General features: G+C 31.0%; 3 protein-coding genes across 5 annotated transcripts; all 3 read right to left on the reverse strand.

Annotated features, from left to right (window-relative positions):
- Positions 1–4,685: 4,685 nt before the first annotated feature.
- LOC107371163 (uncharacterized) lies at positions 4,686–6,630 on the reverse strand. Its single transcript, XM_089267041.1, has 6 exons — positions 6,357–6,630; positions 6,181–6,240; positions 5,986–6,098; positions 5,614–5,920; positions 5,336–5,553; positions 4,686–5,198 (listed from the first exon to the last, which is right to left on the reverse strand). The coding sequence occupies exons 1-6, from the start codon at positions 6,442–6,444 to the stop codon at positions 4,812–4,814; spliced, it is 1,173 nt and encodes a 390-aa protein (XP_089123167.1). The 5' UTR covers positions 6,445–6,630; the 3' UTR covers positions 4,686–4,811.
- Positions 6,631–7,313: 683 nt separating this feature from the next.
- On the reverse strand, positions 7,314–9,498 carry LOC112539900 (uncharacterized). The gene is made up of 6 exons (XM_089267190.1): positions 9,175–9,498; positions 8,820–8,879; positions 8,628–8,734; positions 8,259–8,556; positions 7,969–8,198; positions 7,314–7,852 (listed from the first exon to the last, which is right to left on the reverse strand). Exons 1-6 carry the CDS (start codon positions 9,281–9,283, stop codon positions 7,463–7,465), a joined length of 1,194 nt encoding a protein of 397 aa, XP_089123316.1. The 5' UTR covers positions 9,284–9,498; the 3' UTR covers positions 7,314–7,462.
- Positions 9,499–11,330: 1,832 nt separating this feature from the next.
- LOC107360171 (uncharacterized) lies at positions 11,331–19,695 on the reverse strand. Of its 3 annotated transcripts, XM_089266906.1 has the most exons (7): positions 19,397–19,684; positions 13,409–13,583; positions 12,821–12,880; positions 12,626–12,738; positions 12,251–12,557; positions 11,971–12,188; positions 11,331–11,831 (listed from the first exon to the last, which is right to left on the reverse strand). In XM_089266906.1, exons 2-7 carry the CDS (start codon positions 13,494–13,496, stop codon positions 11,445–11,447), a joined length of 1,173 nt encoding a protein of 390 aa, XP_089123032.1. In that variant the 5' UTR covers positions 13,497–13,583; positions 19,397–19,684; the 3' UTR covers positions 11,331–11,444. The 3 variants fall into 3 exon arrangements, with proteins under 3 accessions (XP_089123032.1, XP_015782280.2, XP_025017857.2); XM_015926794.3 differs by lacking the exons at positions 11,331–11,831; positions 11,971–12,188; positions 12,251–12,557; ... (1 more) ...; positions 12,821–12,880; positions 13,409–13,583 and adding exons at positions 17,246–17,709; positions 17,851–18,068; positions 18,128–18,431; positions 18,500–18,618; positions 18,696–18,755 and having other exon boundaries at positions 19,397–19,695; XM_025162089.2 differs by lacking the exons at positions 11,331–11,831; positions 11,971–12,188; positions 12,251–12,557; ... (1 more) ...; positions 12,821–12,880; positions 13,409–13,583 and adding exons at positions 17,246–17,709; positions 17,851–18,059; positions 18,128–18,431; positions 18,500–18,618; positions 18,696–18,755 and having other exon boundaries at positions 19,397–19,676.
- Between the last annotated feature and the right edge of the window lie 147 nt (positions 19,696–19,842).

A 19,842-nucleotide genomic window follows, 5' to 3' on the forward strand; every position in this document is an offset into this window, starting at 1 on the left:
AGAGCAAGAAAAAGTTTCTGCAACGGGTAATCTATTCTTGCGTTGAGATGGGCTATTGTTTTGACGCATTTGATCGGGCAGTCAGAGCGGTTCTCGAGAAAAGAAGCGCATTATATAAAACTTGTGCTCAGTGCAAACTCTACGAACAAATTGAAAGCTATCCAATGTCATTTCATCCGATTGCATTCATCACGATTAAAGATTTACTCTATCTTTTTGTTCTTCTCGTGAGTCTTTCAGGTTTCGTTTTAATCATTGAATTAAACTGCAAATGGAATAACATCAGTAGAAGCAAGACATTTCTGTCGAGAAAGCGGTTGACGGTCGTTCATCCAATGTATTACTACTGTATGTAATACTACTTGAGTCAACAATGCTTGCAAATAATGCAACATCCAAATCACTCGAAAAACCACATAATTTTAACAAATCTAGCAGTAATTTCCGCTTCTTTCATTGTTATAATTGATCAACCGATGCGTTGAATTGAATGTACACCGAGTTCCTATTAAGCATTAAAATTGAAAATCTAAAACTGTCTTTTTTCAGCTTTGGTTAGCAAGTTATAATCAAACTTGTCGATATTAGGTAATTTGGAGCAATTTAGCATATTTCGAGCTACAATATTTAGAGAACGATCAGTTTGCCAACACTCAAACTTACTGAATATAACTTACAGTATGGGAATAAAATATTTGGATGAAAATTCAGACATCACAGATGTACTAAAACTAATGTTACAAAACAAAGATTTCACAGGAGAATGAACTTTTGAACGCGAACTGTAACATTGCAAATAAAGTGTTACAATGTTGCCGAAGACTACTGTCAGTTATAGCGATGATACTTTTAATCGATATTAGTCGACAACGAATTTATCATAACAATACTCATTGACAAAACTCTTGATGTTTATAATAACTACAAATGGCGTCGTTACGATGATAATATTGCTGAATCGCAAAAAATGATAAATAAGGAAATCTATTGAAAATTCAAACAAAACAATCATTTATCCTTTAACTAATTAATAGACGTTCAATCGAAAATATAAATTCAATTAAAATTCGAAATCATTATTGATGAATTTTAATTATTCAATAATAAAATTATAATTTTTTTTATTGGAAAATGAAGAGTTAATCGTTTCATGCAATAACATTCACTGAAACCTTGAAATTGGAGTCTATCATTTAATTTAGTTTTGGCCTCTTATCAACTACTAATTACTCGTCACCTTAGTGTTGTATAACTTAAGTATTTGTATTTAACAATGAAATTTAACATTCCTTTCAACGGATCTTTGAGATTAATCTATCATGATCGTTACAGTGGAAAACAGCAAGACCAATCCAACTGTGAAGTCTTTAAAATTTTAGGATCAATCACGCTTCGGAAAGTACCGATTGAATGGATTAGCGGTGACCCTGATCAGAATGACTCTTGTCATTCATCCATTTGTTCACCACCTTATCTCCAGTCAATTCAATCTGGCCTCAATGATGCTTCGTTCCCGGCAGAGGCGATGGAAAATTTTACATTGGTTCCAGAAAACATGAGTTTCAGTTCAATGATGTACCCTGATGACTGTGGCTTTATCAACCATTACGCTGACACTGCAGTTATTAATAAATCAAAGTATTCCGGAATCTTGTCCAGTTTCCAAGTAATCCAACTCAATGTTTACATTTTAATTGGTTTCTTGTTCGTCCTAAGAGTTTACATTCATTTAGTTCGTAAGAAAAAAATACCTTGGCCTTCTAAAGGTATAACAAAAACCTGATTGGTGGACAATTTGGCTCATAGTTTTGGTCATTTGTTAATTTGGCGTCTATTACGTCTACTAACTATTACGCTCTTCATTTACGACCAACTATTCAATCCAATCACGATTAGATAAGTGGATTAATTCAATTATTAAAACGGAACTTGAAAGACACACCAGAAGAACAAAAAGATAGAGTAAATCTTTAATCGTGATAAATGCAATCGGATGCAATGACATTGGATAGCTTTCAATTTGCTCGTAGTGTTTGCATTGAGCACAAGTTTTATAAAATTTTACTCTTTTCTCAATAACCGCTCCGAATGCGCGATCAAATGCGTCAAAACAATAGCCCATCTCAACGCAAGAATAGGTTGCCCTTTGCAGAAACACTTTCTTGCTCTTCTCGATGAACTTGTGATAAACCAGTAACCGTATAGTATTGAAATAACGCTGGTTACTAACATCAATATAAAAGTTATCATTGTTCTTGATGTTGATCATAAAGTTGCAAAATATTCTCTTCTGATTCTTAATTGCATTTACTGTTACAAAAAAAGACGATTCTATCATCGAATAAATGTTCATGAATATAGCTAAACACTTTGTCAACCTCAACTGTATTAATACGACTTGACGAAGATGAATCATCCGTCATCTTACGAGCACAGTATAAATTATGAACGGCAGTTACAGATTGAGTTGACTGGTTGAGATCATTCAAGTAAACCAAAGGTGCATCTCGAGATTGAATTGAATAGTTGGTCGTGAATGAAGAGCGTAACAATTCGTAGACGTAAAAGACGGCAAAATAACAAATGACCAAAACTATGAGCCCAAATTGTCCACCAATCAGGTGTTTTGTTATGCCTTTTAAAGGCCAAGGTAAACTTTTCTCACGAACTAAATAAATGTAAACTCCGAGGGCGAGCAAGAAACCAATTAAAATGTAAACATTGAGTTGGATTATTTGAAAGCTGGTCAAGATTCCGGGATATTTTGATTTGACTGCAGTTTCAGTGTAAAGGTTGACGAAACCACAGTTGTCAGTGTACATCATTGAACTGAAGCTCATGTTTTCTGGAACAAATGAAAAATGTTCCAGCGCCTCTGCCGGGAACGAAGCATCATTGAGGCCAGATTGAATTGACAGAAGAAAAGGTGTTGAACAAATGGATGAATGACAAGTGTCATTCTGATCGCGATCACCTCTAATCCATTCAATCGGTACTTTTCCAAGCGTGATCGATCCTAAGGTTTTCCAGGTATCAAAAATAGATTGATCTCGATCTATTCCGCTAGAACGGTTATGAAAGATAAAACTCAAGGAGCCGTTAAAGGGAATATTCAATTTCATTTGTTATGGACCTTAGTTGTTTGATGCCAAACTGTTGTAGACGAGCAATGAGTGATTGATGAGAGGCCAAAGCTCAATTAAATGATAGACTTCAATTTCCATTGATTGGATAGTTTTATTGATGAAATTTGTTGCTGACAATCAAAAATAGAGTTTTAATTTTCATGAATGAAACGATTACCTCTTAATTTGCCAATAAAACAATTGCTTTTTAATTACATGTTGAATAATTAAAAGTTCATCAATAATGGTTTCGATTTTAACTAGTATCTGGACTACTAAATGGAAAGACAAAAGGCTGTTTTGCTTGAATTTTTAATAGATTTCATTTTTTATCGATTTTTTGTGATTTAGCAATATCATTTGATTACAATTATGAATATGAATTTTCATGAGATTAACAGTTTTTCGTCTCATTTGAAGATTTACCTTAATCACTCTGGTGAATGTGGTTTTAATTGTTGAAGATCAATTACGATCATGTTGGTGCTGGTCTTGATTATAACTGATAATCCAGTTTGGCCTGATTTTCTCTTTGAGTGTTTGTTGTTTTCTTTGAGAATCACAATTGAAAGTGAATCAAACGAGAGGCTCAACAATTTAATTACTCTGTTTATCAAGCTTCTTCTCTCACCTTAGTTACCATAAGGTCAAAATGATGCGCATCAAGCAAATACTTCCTGGACATCAAAAGAAAACAAATTGATTATCCAATGTCCATACAACTGGTAACTCAATTAAATAAATGAAATCCATACAATATGTAAAGTCATAGCATCGAATTTTTTGGAAAAAAATTGGTGAATCAGAAAGGATTCTAACGGAAATTTTTACAAAGCCTGAAGTGTTGAAAATAGAGAAAAGAAAAATGTCAAATTTTATTTTCCTCTTTCTCTCTACTCTCGTTTTCTGTCAATCTGTAGCTGCGGATTATATGCGTTATTGTGCAGCTAAGATGACAAACTATTCATTCTCTTCAATTCGTAAACAGAATCAGACTTTAGTTGTAAAATTTGCGAACCTAACCTTTCCGTAAATGATCCGCTTTGAGAAAAACTTCTGTTGGTGTAAGCCTTAAAATTTGTGAAAAACAAAATACGAACAGTTCACCTCTAGAAAAATCAAAGCATAAGATTCAGCCTCTTCGTTTTCAACACGATTCTTGTGAATTTCAATCATTTTATCTTATATTGTCAGGCAATGTTCACGTTTCTGATTCTCATCTCACTAAATTAAACTTCTCTTGAATAAATGATCTTGCCCTAGTGAGTGACAAGGTTGAAGCTGCAAAAAATTATAATTATTTTAGTTTTAAACAATTGATTAAAGTGAAATTCTAACGAAAAATTTAATGGCTTGTATTGAATCATCTGAAATAATACGCGCATTAATCATGATATTCCTGATCATAAATCTTTGCGCATATGTAATAGTCATCTTTGAACGGATATGGAAATCTTTTGATGTGGCACAAATTCTGATTCGACTAATATTCTTGAAATTCAATTAAAATCAAGCCTATCGGTTATTTATCTCTTAATTGAAGTTGACAATGAAATAGTGCTAATTGTCCGTATTTTTATTCTATTATAATATTTCGAGTAATTTCCTGATACATATTGTGAATAAATACATGTATTGTGTATTGAATATGCATGTATCTATAGATAAATGGCTGCATTAAATTATTTAGTCCTCACTGGGAATCAAGAAGGTAGGAAGATCATCAAAATCTTTAAGAAAACAATTTTTCATGAAATCAAATCCTTGACTTATTATTTCCCACTTAGTGGACAATTGAGGCCAATCTGATTGAATTTCATGGTAATTCCCATCAAAATAAAATTTGATTGATCGTCCATGTAGTCTATTATAATCTTGAATATAAACAGCAGCCTTTTGAGTGACTTTACGACAACCACGAACATCGAATAACACCAAATTGGGTAAAATGTTAATCAATTGCAGCATAGTTTCATTTCTCAGGCTATTGCATTCTCTCAGTGCAAGATGTTTAAGATTTGGATACTTCTTGAGCAATTTTTTCAATTGATTCCAGTCGACATCCTTCAAACGCTGTGCATATAAAGATTATTTATTAATATACTGTAGTTTAATTTAGATACTTTTGTCATGATGTCTCTTACTGTTTGATTTTGAAAGAAACTTTAAGAATATTCACAACCAAGCAAATACATGAAACAAATACTTACACATTCTAAAACTAAATCTCGCAAAGATTCATGTTTTAATTGTCCACCAACAGAAATGTGATTACATTCCAATCTAATATGAGCACTTTGTAAGTTTCGACATGAGTTCATGAACTTGAAACCCTGATGATTGTGACTACAATAATTATTTAAGGACAGTTCAACTATTTTGAGTCTGCTTAATATGGCACCATCTGGCTCGAGGCCATCTGGAAACTCTGTGGATAAAAGATGAATTCCAATTATTAAAAATTTTAAAAAAAGTATTTCTAAGTCACCTTCATAATCACAAATGAACAGTCTTTCAAGATTTGGAAAATATTTGACATCATTTATGAAGCTATCTAGAGTAGAATTCCGCAGTTGCAATTGTTTGATGCCGGCACCCTTCTTTTTTATGAACGACTCAATGTCCCATACGCAATCCGTTGATACCATTTCTAGATCATCACAATATTGGAAAACTGATTCATCCCTGTTATAAAAATGATCAATTATTCCTTTGAAAGATTTTATCTTTTTGACCAATGTAACAATATCTTCATGATCTACTTTTTTACAGAGTTTCCCAAGAAATTCGGCAACCTAAGGTAATAAATATAACAGAATTAATAAGCAGCCAACAATAGAAGTTAAATTATTCAACGAACTATTAAATTAGGAAATAATGTACTCAAACATGTTCCATCGATTGGTTCCTCTGTTCGATAATAAACATGATTCAACGGATAACTTGGAGATGGCTCCTCATCTGGCCAATCACCTTCATGTTTTGCAAATATAAATTGTTTAAGAGTAAATCTGATCACGATGAGAATAAGTATTGAAAATAATTTTCTTCTTACCAAGCAAATATTTAACCTTTCTAGTTCGCTCTTCAATTAAACGGCTCCATTTGCTGCATACTGTAAAGAAATTTTTTAATAATTACTAAATTTTCTGTTGTTTCAAAGTCTTGTGCATATGTTTCTCTTTTATTATATGTAGAGAAAAGGTCATGATTTGTTCAAAACAGACTTACCTTTGTAGCAGCTTACTAAATCATCCAATTCATTTATCAGACCAAAAATGATGAGTAAACATTCCTCTGGAAGTTCATTGAGAAACATTGTACAACTAACGCTTAAATCACTTTTAAATATTACAAATGATCCGATCTAGAGATGAGATTGATTCCAACAAATATAAACTTCAGTTATCTATGCAAAATAAAATAATTGGGAAAAATTAAGGAATTAATTAGTAAAAAACATAAACAGAAATAACACTTGTTTGGATGATATTTCAAGTTACAAACGGTTTTTTGAATTTGAGATTTCTCAATAGAAAAAAAGCTAAAAATGAAATCGGATCCCGGATCCGATATTTATCTATCACAAACTTGTCAAATTGATGATAAGAGTAATTTAGTTTAGATTAAAATCAATTTGTCAAAACTGACTTTAAAAATGAGCTCTAAAAAGTCAGAGCTTTTATTAAGAAACTTTTTAACTTGCTGACCAAATGGTCTGATTTGGGAAATTTTCAAAGGCTATCCAAACAAAACTTTCTCATTTATCATTTGGTGCATGGGAATAATTCACCTCAATAAGACTCAAAGCATTAGAGTTAACTTATCACCACATCTTTGAATAGTCAATGCCGAGAGATGAATTACCTGAACAAATGATCAACTTTGGTACTTGGATTTGAGTGACAATAGTTTAGAATATCCAAGTCAATATGTTTCAAGGGTTGCCATCTAGACCGAAGTTAATTTATCTGGCAATGAATTAATCAGCTTAGATCATGAAATCTACAAAAATATCTGGCCTCAGTTGCGGTATTTCAATGGTAAATGTTTTTACGAAAGTAAATTTAAATTAATCTTGTTTGATCTACTCTAACAATTTGCTTCTTCTCTTTAATGACATAGGGAATCACTTATTCTGTTAAAATCTCTGTTGATCTCTTGAACTTGGAATTGACATGAACATCGTTAGATTTTAAAAAAAATTTTATTGAAAATTAAAATTCAGATTTGTTCGATTGAAATTGTAAGAATCGGTCATTTTTTCAAAATGAATAATATTATGAATGCATATTGTGTGTTGAAGATACCAACAGCAAATTATACTCAAAGGTGATTCAGTGCTCACTAGGGATTAAGAAAGTAGGAGAGCTCACAAGGAAGCAATGTTTCATGAAATCAAAACCTTGACCTATTATTTTATATTCAGTGGATAAATGAGGCCAATCTGATTCAATTTCATGGTAATTACCATCAAAATAAAACTTGATATATCGTCCATGTAGTCTATTATAATCTTGAACATAATTAGCAGCCTCCTGAGTGACTTTTGGACAACCACGAACATCAAATAATATCAAATTGGGTAAAATGTTAATCAATTGCAGCACGGCTTCATTTTCCAGGCTATTGCATTTCCTCAGTGCAAGATGTTTAAGATTTGGATATTTCATGAACAATATTTTAAAATCATCCCAGTTGATACTATCTGTATAGTATTGTTCATACTGTGCATTAATTAACACAAAAATTAGTTGATTAATATAGATGAATTTAGATATTTTTTGGATGAAAAAATCTCAAGAATATTTTACAAATACATTTTGAGTCAAATAATACTTACAAATGTTATGACTAAATCTTGCAAAGATTCGTGTTTTAGGGTTTCATCAACAAAAAATCGATTGTAGTCCAAGAAAAGTTTAGCACTCTGTAAGTTTGGACATGAATCCATGAACTGGAAACCATAAAAGCGTGGATCATCGTAATCTTCAAGCGTGGTGCAATCCAATGTGAAAAATTCAACTATTTTAAGTCTTTCGAATGTGGGTCCATCGTATTCGAGTCTTGGGCCTGAGGATAAAAGATGAATGTCATTATCAAAAATTAATCAAAAAAGTATTTAAAAATCACCATCCTCTGTTTTCAGCAATAATCTTTCAAGATTTGGAAAATAATGTTCTTTTTCCATGAATGAAGAAAAGGGATCACTCCTAAGGTGCAGTTGTTTAATATTGACACCTTTCTTTTCCATGCATGGCTCAATGCAATCGGTGGATACCATTTCAAGATCATTACAATATTGGAAAATTGCTTCTTCTTTAGCATAAAAGGGATGCATTAATCCTTTTAGAGATTTCATCTTTTTGACACATTCAACGATATCTTCAGGATTTGATCTTTCACAAAAGCCGAAAGAGAACTCGACAATCTAAGATAATAAGATATATTACCAGGTACAAAATGAATATTCAGTAAACAAATAAAAATCATTCAACAAACCTTTAGATCAGGAAATAATGTGCTCAAAAAAGTTAAATCCACTGGTTCATATAGCGAATAATAAACATAATCAAACGGATAACTTGGAGGGTCTTCATCACGACAATCTTGATGTTATGAAATTATAAATTGCTTAAATGAGAAGGTTTTTTTCATAATGAGAATAAGTATTGATAAAAATTTGAGTCTTACCAAACAAATATTTAACTTTTCTAGTTCGCTCTAAAATCAAACGACTCCATTGACTGCATACTGTAATGAAATTTTAAACAAATTACTAAATTTTCTGTTGGTTTGCTTAATACTTATTTAATTGCTTCACTATTAACATAACACAATTAACGTTAGTAAAAATAAACTTTGACCAGTCAAATTATAATATTGATCACATTGATTTAATCCACAGTCGGATGCTTCAGCACTGAAATTAATCAATATAGCTGAAATGGCTTTCAACTTGAATCAGATCAGATTCCATGATTAAGATGTGTAACTTACTTTTGTTTCAATTATAAAAAAGAAAAGGATTTGCTTGAAACAGACTTACCTTTATAGCAGTCCATTAAATCATCCAATACATTTATGAAACCAAAAATGATGAGTAAACATTCCTCTGGAAGTTCATTGATTAACATTGTAAAATAACTAATGGACATATAAATGGAAAAAAATGAAGTAAACTAACGGTAAAAAAAGTCAAATACACTTCGATTACATTTAAAAAGCAATGACACTATTTAATAAATAATATTTCAAGTTAAGAACAATTTGAGTGGGTGAAAGTCAAAGAGAAAGATATGAAAAGAGTCGACGATTTACAGAAACTGTTAAGTAATCTTTTAAATTTTGCAAAAGGAAAGGATTGAGATTTGATTCGTTGTTGCGTTGATAGCAAAACACGCCATCTATTGTATTAAAAATAACTCAAATGATGATCAAAACTCTTTGCCATTGGACACTCAGCCCTAAGAAACCGCTACGAGTACCGTTTTTAGCAAAGGTTAATGCACTAACAAGTAAGTCAGTGAGTTTATAAGAATCAGATCACTAAAGCATTAAAGCATTCATAAATTGGTCAAAAAAGATTCCGTTCATCGTCTCCAAGATTTTCACTTCTGTTTTTATCACAAATCTTTCAAGTATTTCCATAGGTAAAGTGTTTGTATTGAAGATACTAATAAATTAATGGTTACATTTAATTATTTTAATTTCAAATTATCAGAGAAAAAAAACTGTAGTACAATTATTTTTATTGGAAAATGAATCGTTTCAATCAATCTGGCCTCAAGGATGCTTCGTTCCCGGTAGAGGCGATAGAACTTTTTACATTGGTTCCAGAAAACATGAGTTTCAGTTCAATGATGGCCACTGATGATTGTGGTTTTATTAACCTTTACACTGACACCGCAGCTAAATCAAAATATCCCGGAATCTTAAACAGCTTCCAAGTAATCCAACTCAATGTTTAAATTTTAATTGGTTTCTTGTTCGTCCTAAGACTTGTTCGTCCTAAATGAATGTAAACACATTCATCAACATCATCCGAATCATTCTCTGCATCTGATATCTTTTTATTTTAATTTAAATATGAGTTATAGAGAATTTTTGAAATATTCATTAAGATATTAATATAAGATTTCATGACAGATTTTGACCTTTAGAATGCAAAAACTTTTACAATGTACTTGGAGGGCTCAGGATTCAGGATTTTGAATCTTCTTCAATAATTTATTTTTAAGAATATTAATTTTTAATTATCATTAAAAGTTTTGATAAATTTTGTTAGTAAAGTAATATTTCATGAAGATTTCAATTAACGAACGAGTTTTGAATGTGAGATTTCAAAATAGAAAAAGAGCTGAAATGAAATCGGATCCGAGATCCGATATTTATCTATCAAACTTCGCTCAAATGAGTGATTAGAGACTCTAATTTAGAGTAATTTAATTTAGATTAAAACAGTTTGCAAAATTGACCGTTTGAAAAATGATTGCTACAGAACCAAAACTTAGTCTAAATCTTTTGAACTTATCGACCGAAAATGGTCTGTTTTGAGAAAAAGTTGCAAATGTTATCCAAACAAAATTTCTGATCGAATCGTGAAATCTTATAAATTTTTGATCATCAAAATGAGAATAATTTACCGCTATGTTACTTCCAGCGATTAACTTTTAGTGAAGATGAATGCATCTTTTTGGACTTGTTATTTCATATCGAGGATTTCTGATTAGATATTGACTTTCTTCCTCTCATTCCTGTGATAAGGTTGAAACTTTTAAAGCCCTGATTACATTAAAACCTCGCAAAGGTTGTGAGCGGTCCGGCCGCCTAGCGATATTGTTTGTGCAACTCTTTGAAGTTATTAACATAATTGCATTGTAAAAGCGGGGAAAATCTTAAATCCCAAAGATGGCGTTGCTAAATTTCATACAACCTTTCCGAGATTTTACTGTATTTTCCTTTTAAAAGTTGATAAGAGTATAATGTTGCCGGAAAATGGATCATTATGACTTGTGTTGAACAATCTTTAATGATACTTACACTGATATCACAATTCCTTAAATATAAATAATAGTCAACACATTTGGTATCATTCAATTTTAAACAGATCGTGATTGTATTTAAGTTCAGATTCGATTAATGTGCTTGAAAATTAAGCCTATCGGTTATTTATCTCTTAATTTAAGTTGACAATGAAATAGTGTTAATTGTCCGTATTTTTATTCCCTTTTGAGTTATCTTCCTGATACATATTGTGATTAAATATTGTGTATTGAATATACATGTAACTATAGATAAATGGTCTCATTGAATTATTTAGTCCTCACTGGGAATCAAGAAAGTAGGAAGATCATCAAAATCTTTAAGAAAACAATGTTTCATGAAATCAAAACCTTGACTTATTATTTCCCACTTAGTGGACAATTGAGGCCAGTCTGATTGAATTTTATGGTAATTTCCATCAAAATAAAATTTTATTGTCCGTCCATGTTGTATATTATAATTTTGAATATAATTAGCAGCCTCTTGAGTGACTTTACGACAACCACGAACATCGAATAACACCAAATTGGGTAAAATGTTAATCAATTGCAGCATAGTTTCATTTCTCAGGCTATTGCATTCTCTCAGTGCAAGATGTTTAAGATTTGGATACTTCTTGAGCAATTCTTTCAATTGATTCCAGCAGATATCATCCGAATACTGTGCATATAAAAATTATTTAATTAATAAAGTTGAATTATGATACTTTTGTCATTATGTCATGATACTCTTATTGTGTTTGATTTTGAAATTTTAAAAATATTCCACAACTAAACAAATACATAAAACACACACTTACAAATTGTAAAACCAAATCTTGCAAAGATTCGTGTTTCATTGATTCATCAACACAAATGTGATTAGAGTACAATCTAATATGTGCACTTTTTAAGTTTGGACATGAATTAATGAACTTGAAACCATGATAAATGTAATGACTATAATTATTTAAGGACAGTCCAACTATTTTGAGTCTGGTTAATATGGCACCATTTGTGTAGTAGCCAGCTGGCCAGTCTGAGAATGAAAAGATGAATTTCAATAATCAAAAATTACTCCAAAAAGTATTTCTAAGTCACCTTCACTATGACAAATGAACAGTCTTTCAAGATTTGGAAAATATTCGGCATCTTCCATGAATGTATCTAGACTACAACCCCAAATTTCCAATTGTTTGATGCCGGCACCATTCTTTTTTAAGCACGGCTCAATGTACCATTCGCAACTCGTGGCTACCATTTCGAGTTGATCACAATATTGGAAAATTGATTTATCCCCTTTATAGAATGAGCCAATTATTCCTTTCAAAGATTTTATCTTTTTGACCCATGCAACAATATCTTCATAACCTACTTTTTTACAGAATTTTGTACAAAAGTCGGCAACCTAAGGTAATAAGAAATATAAGAAAATGAAAAGTTGGCCAACAATAGAAGTTAAATTATTCAACAAACCATTAGATTTGCAAATAATGTGTCCAAACAAGTTCCATCAATTGGTTCCTCTGTTCGATAATAAACACGATTCAACGGATAACTTGGAAATGGCTCCCTATCTACCCAATCACCTTTATGTTTTGCAAATATAAATTGTTTAAGAGTAAATCTGATCACGATGAGAATAAGTATTGAAAATAATTTTCTTCTTACCAATCAAATATTTAACCTTTCTAGTTCGCTCCACAATTAAATGGCTCCATTTGCAGCATACTGTAAAGAAATTTTTTATATTATGAATTACTGAATTTTCTGTTGGTTTGCTCGATGATTATGTAATTGGCTTCACTATCAACACAACATAATTAAAAATTTATAAAAATATGCAAATATCATTCATCCCATTGTTATGATCCACATTCAGATGCTTTCACACTGATTTTATTCGATATAGTCGAATGGCTTATACCGTGAATCAGATCAGTCTCTGATTCAGAGAAAAAGCCTCAAACAATGAATAAAAAAGCAAAAGTGAATCATCCTGAATCGTTTGGGCTATTAAATAGTGAATATTGTTTTCTGAAATATTGACAAAAAACTAGTATTAGATAACTTCCACCAGAGAGCAAACGAGAATCTAACATGATAGTTGACTGATGAATATCAGCCAAATAAGCACTGAAAGATAATCTATATTGGAAAAAACATTTCATCTTTCAAAGTCTTGTTCAAAGTCTTGTGCATATGTTTCTCTTTTATTATATAACGAGAAAAGGACATGATTTGTTTAAACAGACTTACCTTTGTAGCAGTTCACTAAATCATCCAATTCATTTATCAGATCAAAAATGATGAGTAAACATTCCTCTGGAAGTTCATTGAGAAACATTGTACAACTAACGCTTAAATCACTTTTAAATACAAATGATCCGATCTAGAGATGAGATTGATTCCAACAAATATAAACTTCAGTTATCTATGCAAAATAACATATAATTGGGAAAAATTAAGGAGTTAATTAGTAAAAACAATTAACAGAAATAACACTTGATTAAATGACATTTCAAGAGTTTTGAATTTGAGATTTCTAAATAGAAAAAAAGCTAAAATGAAATCGGATCCCGGATCCGATATTTATCTACCAAACTTTGCTCAAATCAATTTGTCAAAACTGACTTATTGAAAAATGAGCTCTAAAAAGTCAGAGCCTTTATTAAGAAACTTTTTAACTTATTGACCACAAATGGTCTACTTTGAGAAAATTTTAAAAGGCTATGCAAACGAAACTTTCTCACTTTTCATTTGGTGTATGAGAATAATTCACCTCAATAAGAATCAAAGCATTAGAGTTAACTTCTTCATGTAACACTTAGCATCTTATTTCAATCAAATTTTTCAAATTACGAGCTTTACATCTTATCCCTCTAATAAGATTGACGCTGACACTTACACTGATATTCCGGATCACAAATCTTTGAGCATTACTTATTATTGTAACTCTTCATCTTTGAATGGAAATGGACATCGTTTAGTTTTAAACAAATTTTTATTGAAAATTAAAATTCAGATTTTATAAATGCACGATTCGATTAAATTTTATGAATCTATGATATTTCTGTGGAGAAAGCGGTTGACGGTCGTTCAGCCAATGAGAGCTTATTATTAATACTTGAATTAACAACGCTTTTGAATAATGCCTCATCCAAACCACTTGGAGGCTCACATATTTTTTTTAATCCATTAGTAATTTTCTAGTCTTTCATTGTTATGATTGATCAAATAATGTGTTGAATTTATATGTACAACAAGTTCCTATTAAGCATTAAAGTTGAAAAGCTAAAAGTGTCTTTCATTTCTCAGCTTTGGTTAGCAGATTATAATCAAGCTTGTCAATATTAGGCTATTTGGAGCAACTTGGCATATTTTGAGCTACCATATGTAGTAAATGATCAGTTTGACAGCGCTAAAACTTACTGAATATTTTTTGCAGTATGGAAATAAAATGTTTGCATGAAATTTCAGACTTTTGATTATTTTACAAATTTACTAATATTACTAAACAAAGATGATCGATTTCACAGGCAAATTAACTTTTGAACGAATGCGCGAACTGAAGAATTGCAAATAAAGTGATACAATGTTACTGAAGACTACTTCTAGGTGTAGGATGATACTTTTTATCAATAATAGTCAACAACGAATTCATATCAAAAGCGAAATATCAGCGTGTTTAAAAAAGGTGTTTCTGTGTTTCTTCCAATTTTGTTTTCTTTCCAAATATCTTTCTTCTCGGTCAAAGTAAGGCTTTTATTTTATTTTGACAAAACTCTTGATGTCCATAACTAAAAAAGACGTCGTTACAGACGATAATAATATTGCTAAATCACAAAAAATGATAAATAAGGAAATCTATAAAAATTCAACTAAAACAATCCTTTATCCTTCAACTAATTACTAGACGTTCAATCGACAATATAAATTCAATTATTGATGAATTTTAATTGTTCAATGATAAAATTATAACTGTTTTTATTGGAAAATGAAGAGTTAATCGTTTCATTGAATAACATTCACTAAAACCTTTAAATCAATTGAAATTGGAGTCTATCATTTAGTTTAGTTTTGGCCTCTTATCAACCAGTAATTACTCGTCAACTTAGTGTTGTATAACTTAAGTATTTGTATTTAACAATGAAATTTAACATCCCTTTCAACGGATCTTTGAGATTAATCTATCATAATCGTTCCAATGAAAAACAGCAAGCCCAATCCACATTTGACGCCTTTAAAATCTTAGGATCAATCACGCTTGGGAAAGTACCGATTGAATGGATTAGAGGTGATCTCGATCAGAGTGACTTTTGTCATTCGTCCATTTGTTCAACACCTTTTCTTCAGTCAATTCAATCTGGTCTCAATGATGCTTCATTCCCTGCTGAAACATTGGATCGTTTTTCATTGATTGCAGAAAATATGAGTTTCAGTTCAATGATGTACACTGATTTCGTCAATCTTTACACTGAAACTGCAGTTAAATCAAAATATCCCGGAATCTTGACCAGTTTCCAAATAATCCAACTCAATTTTTACATTTTAATTGGTTTCTTGTTCACCCTGGGAGTTTACATTCATTTAGTTCGTGAGAAGAGTTTACCTTGGCCTTTCAAAGGTATAACAAAACACTTGATTGTGGGCAATTTGGGATCATAATTTTAGTCATTTTTTATTTTGCCGTCTATTACGTCTACGAATTATTACGCTCTTCATTTACGACCAACTATTCGCTTCAATCTCGAGATGCACCCTTAGTTTATTTGGATGATCTCAACAAGTCAACTCAATCTGTAACTACCGTTCATTATTCTTACTGTGATCTTAAGATGACGGATAATTCACTTTTGTCAAGTCATATTCATACGATTGAGATTGCAAAGTATTTCAGCTACATTTATGACCATTTATTTGATGATAGTATTGTCTTTTTTGGTTCAGTAAATACAATTAAGGGATACATAAGAGTATTTTGCAACTTTATGATTAACATCAAGAAAACTGACAAATTTTATATTCATGTTAGTAACCAGCGTTATTTCAATACTATACGGTTATTGGTTCATCACATGTTCATCGAGAAAAGCAAGAAAATGTTTTTACAACGGGCAACTTATTCTTGCGCTGAGATGGGCTTTTGTCTGGACGGAATAGATCGGGCAGTCAGAGCGGTTCTTGAAGAAAGAAGCAAATTATATAAGACTTGTTCTCAATGCAACCGCTACGAACAAATTGAAAGCTATCCAATGTCATTTCATCCGATTGCATTCATCACGATTAAAGATTACTTTATTTATTTGTTCTCCTCGTGAGTCTTTCAAGTTTTGGTTTAATCATAGAATCAAACGATAGATGGAATAATATCAGCAAAATCAAGGCGTTTTTATCGAGAAAGCGGTTGACGGTTGTTAATCCAATATATTAGTTGAAATAGCGATGCTTTTAAATATACATGTAGCCATAATATGAAAATACTCCTTGACAAATCCAGCAGTAATTTTCGATTCTTTTATTGTGAAATTGATCAACTAATGCGTTGAATTTATATGTACAAGTTTTTATTAAGCATTAAAATTGAAAAGCTAAAAGTGTCTTTCATTTTTGCATCTTGGGGTTGCATTTGTCTACCATTTCGAGTTTCTCAAAATATTGGAAAATTATAATATTTCTACTCTGTGATAAAAGCCATGAATTATTGCTTTTTAAGATTTTATATTTTGACCAATGTAACGATTTCTTCGAATTTTACTTTTTCACGGATTCGATCAGAAGTCACCAATCTATGGTAATAAGATTATTACAAGATCAATATTAAGCAAACTACATTGGAATTTTAATCAAAATAAATTTCCTGTTGATTTGCTTAATGATTATTCAATTTCCTTCAAAATCAACGCAAGGTAATTAAACGTGTTCACGTTTAATCAAATATGTTCAAACGTTCAATCAGACGTTCAAATCATAATATCATCACACCCATTTTCAGATACTAAAGCACTGAAGAGATTAATCGATATGGCTGAGTTGGTTTAAACTTGAATAAGATTTTATGATTCTGATCAACTTACTTTTTGTTTAAAACAGTCGTCATAGTACTGAGCAATATTGTTTATTAAAGATATCAATATTAATAGATAAATGGTTACAGTTATTATTTAGTTCTCATTGGGAATTAAAAAAGTAGAAAGGCTACGAAAATCTTTAAGAAAACAATTTTTCATGAAATCAAAACCTTGACTTATTTTTTCACGCTTGGTTGATAAATAAGGCCAATCTGATTGGATATCATGGTAATTATCATCAAAATAAAACTTGATTGTCCGTCCATGTAGTCTATTATAATCTTGAATGTAATGAGCAGCCTCTTGAGTGACTTTTGGACATTCACAAACAACAAATAGCACTAAATTGGGTAAAATGCGAACCACTTGCTGCACATGTTCATTTTTCAGGTTCTTGAAGCTCCGCAGTGCAAGATGTTTAAGATTTGGATATTTCATAAACAAGCTTTTCCATTCATTCCAGTTGAAACTGTCATAATTAGAAAGATACTGTGCATATACAAATTAGTTAATTAATATAGATGAATTCAGACAATTTTTTTAAGATAATACTCTCTTATTAGGTTTGATTTGGAAATGCAAGAATATTTCACAAATAAACTTATTAATTTCAAATCGAATGATACTTACAAATTCTAAGACTAAATCTCGCAAAGATTCGTGTTTACATGACTCATCAACAAAAATGTGGTGGAATCGCAAGTAAATATGTGCACTTTGAAGATTTGGAAACGAATCCATGAACTTGAAACCATAATAAATGCCTCCATACTCATTAGGAACTACATACAATTCAAGAATTTTAAGTTTTCTCAATTTGAGGCCATTGTAGTAGCCATCTGTTGCACCTAAGCATGAAAGATAAATGTTCATTAACAAAATTTTTTTAATATATAAATATAATCACCATAATCAATGTGTAGTCTTTCAAGATTTGGAAAATTATGTGCATTTTTCGTGAATTTATCTAGTTTACAATTCCACAGCTGCAATTGTTTGATATTGACATCTTTCTTTGCGATGTAGTGATCAATGTAATAATTGGTGGAGACCATTTCGAGTTCATCACAGTATTGGAAAATCAATTCTTCTCGGAGATAATTATGTTCATGTCGATAAATTAATCCTTTGCAAGATTTTATATTTTTGACGAATGTAGCGATTTCTTCGTGTTTTACTTTCTTACGGATTACAGCCGAAAAGTCGGCAATCTGAGGTAATAAGAAATATAAGAAAATGAAAAGTTGGCCAACAATAAAGGTCTCATCATTCAACAAACCATTAGATTGGGAAATAAAATGCTCAAACAAGTTCCATCGACTGGTTCCTCTGTTCGATAATAAACAATATCAAACGGGTAATTTGGAAATGGTCCATAATGCCGCCTATCATTATGTTCTGAAAATATAAATTGCCTGAATGAGGAAATTATGCATTCACAACGAGAATAAAAAATTATAAAATTTGTTCCTTACCAACCAAATATTTAACTTTTCTAGTTCGTTCATTAATTAATTGGCTCCATTTGTTGCATACTGTAATAAGAATTTTTATTAAATTACTAAATAAGTAAAATTTGTGTAAGTATACAGATATAATACTTCAGACAGATGTATCTATCATGTAATCATCACATTTTTATAGCCATATTCAGATGTTGTAGTAATCGATGTAGCTGAATTACTTTTAACTTGTCAGATCAGAGTATTTGATTCAGAGGTGTATCTTATTAAAACAAGAAAAAGTCTCAAATTAAGAATAAAAAAGCAAAAGTGAATAATCTTGAATCGTTTGTGTTATACATAAGATCTTATAAAGTTGGCTGCTGCTAGCACATAGCTGTACATAGAAGTATTGTTTGGCGTAATGTGATTAACAAAAACTAGTATTCGATAACTCAAAACTAAGAAACAAACAAGAATTTAACTGAATAATTGGCTAGTGAATATCAGTTGACTAACAACTACTAAAAGCTACTAAAGATAATCCATGGGCGAAGATCATTAATGAGCTTTCCAAAGTCATTTGTCTATGTATTAACATATAAAGTAGTTAGTAGAATACATTTTCACTGGCCTCGGTATCTAATCGATATCACTTTTCATGAATCATGATTATAGTTAATATTCTATTAATTAAAATCAAAAAGAACAAGATTTTCTTGAAACAGACTTACCTTTATAGCAGTTTACTAAATCATCCAATTCATTTATGAAACCAAAAATGGTGAGTAAACAATCGTCTAGAAGTTCATTGATAAGCATTGTAAAATCTACGAATGGTTGGACCTAAAAATCACTTTTGAATACAGATGATCGGACAGAGATGTAATGGATTCCAACAAATATAAACTTTCAATTATGCATAAACATATAAGTGGGAAAAATTGAAGTAAATCAGCGATGAAAAACATGAACACCAATAACACTTGTTTGAATGATATTATAATACAAGCAGTGCTGGGCGATTTTATCGATAAAATCGATAATTATCGATATATTCTGCCTGTAGCGATCATCGATTACCAAGAGCAAACATCGATGTTTTTTTATCTTTCTAATTTTGTTATGTTTTCGGCCGTTTTAAGCAAAATTGACCTTACTTATTTGTATTTTAAGATTT

The sequence above is a fragment of the Tetranychus urticae genome, chromosome 2 (assembly GCF_039701765.1).
Source record: "Tetranychus urticae isolate SD_2017Ah chromosome 2, NJAU_TeUrti_SD_1.0, whole genome shotgun sequence".
Lineage (NCBI taxonomy): Eukaryota > Metazoa > Arthropoda > Arachnida > Trombidiformes > Tetranychidae > Tetranychus > Tetranychus urticae.

Bases quoted from the DNA above. Each gene is read 5' to 3' on its own strand.
- LOC107371163 (XM_089267041.1), bottom strand. From the start codon at position 6,444: ATGTTTCTCAATGAACTTCCAGAGGAATGTTTACTCATCATTTTTGGT. The intron at 5,554-5,613 runs GTGACTTAGAAA...TTTTATCCACAG, and splicing joins GTTCATTTGTGATTATGAAG to AGTTTCCAGATGGCCTCGAG. The intron at 5,199-5,335 runs GTAAGTATTTGT...TTATATGCACAG, and splicing joins GAGATTTAGTTTTAGAATGT to CGTTTGAAGGATGTCGACTG.
- LOC112539900 (XM_089267190.1), bottom strand. From the start codon at position 9,283: ATGTCCATTAGTTATTTTACAATGTTAATCAATGAACTTCCAGAGGAA. The intron at 8,880-9,174 runs GTAAGTCTGTTT...ATTTCATTACAG, and splicing joins TTTAATGGACTGCTATAAAG to TATGCAGTCAATGGAGTCGT. The intron at 7,853-7,968 runs GTAAGTATTATT...ATTAATGCACAG, and splicing joins AAGATTTAGTCATAACATTT to TATGAACAATACTATACAGA.
- LOC107360171 (XM_015926794.3), bottom strand. From the start codon at position 19,484: ATGCTTATCAATGAACTTCTAGACGATTGTTTACTCACCATTTTTGGT. The intron at 18,432-18,499 runs GTTTGTTGAATG...TTATTACCTCAG, and splicing joins TTTTATTTCCCAATCTAATG to ATTGCCGACTTTTCGGCTGT. The intron at 18,069-18,127 runs GTGATTATATTT...TTTCATGCTTAG, and splicing joins AAGACTACACATTGATTATG to GTGCAACAGATGGCTACTAC.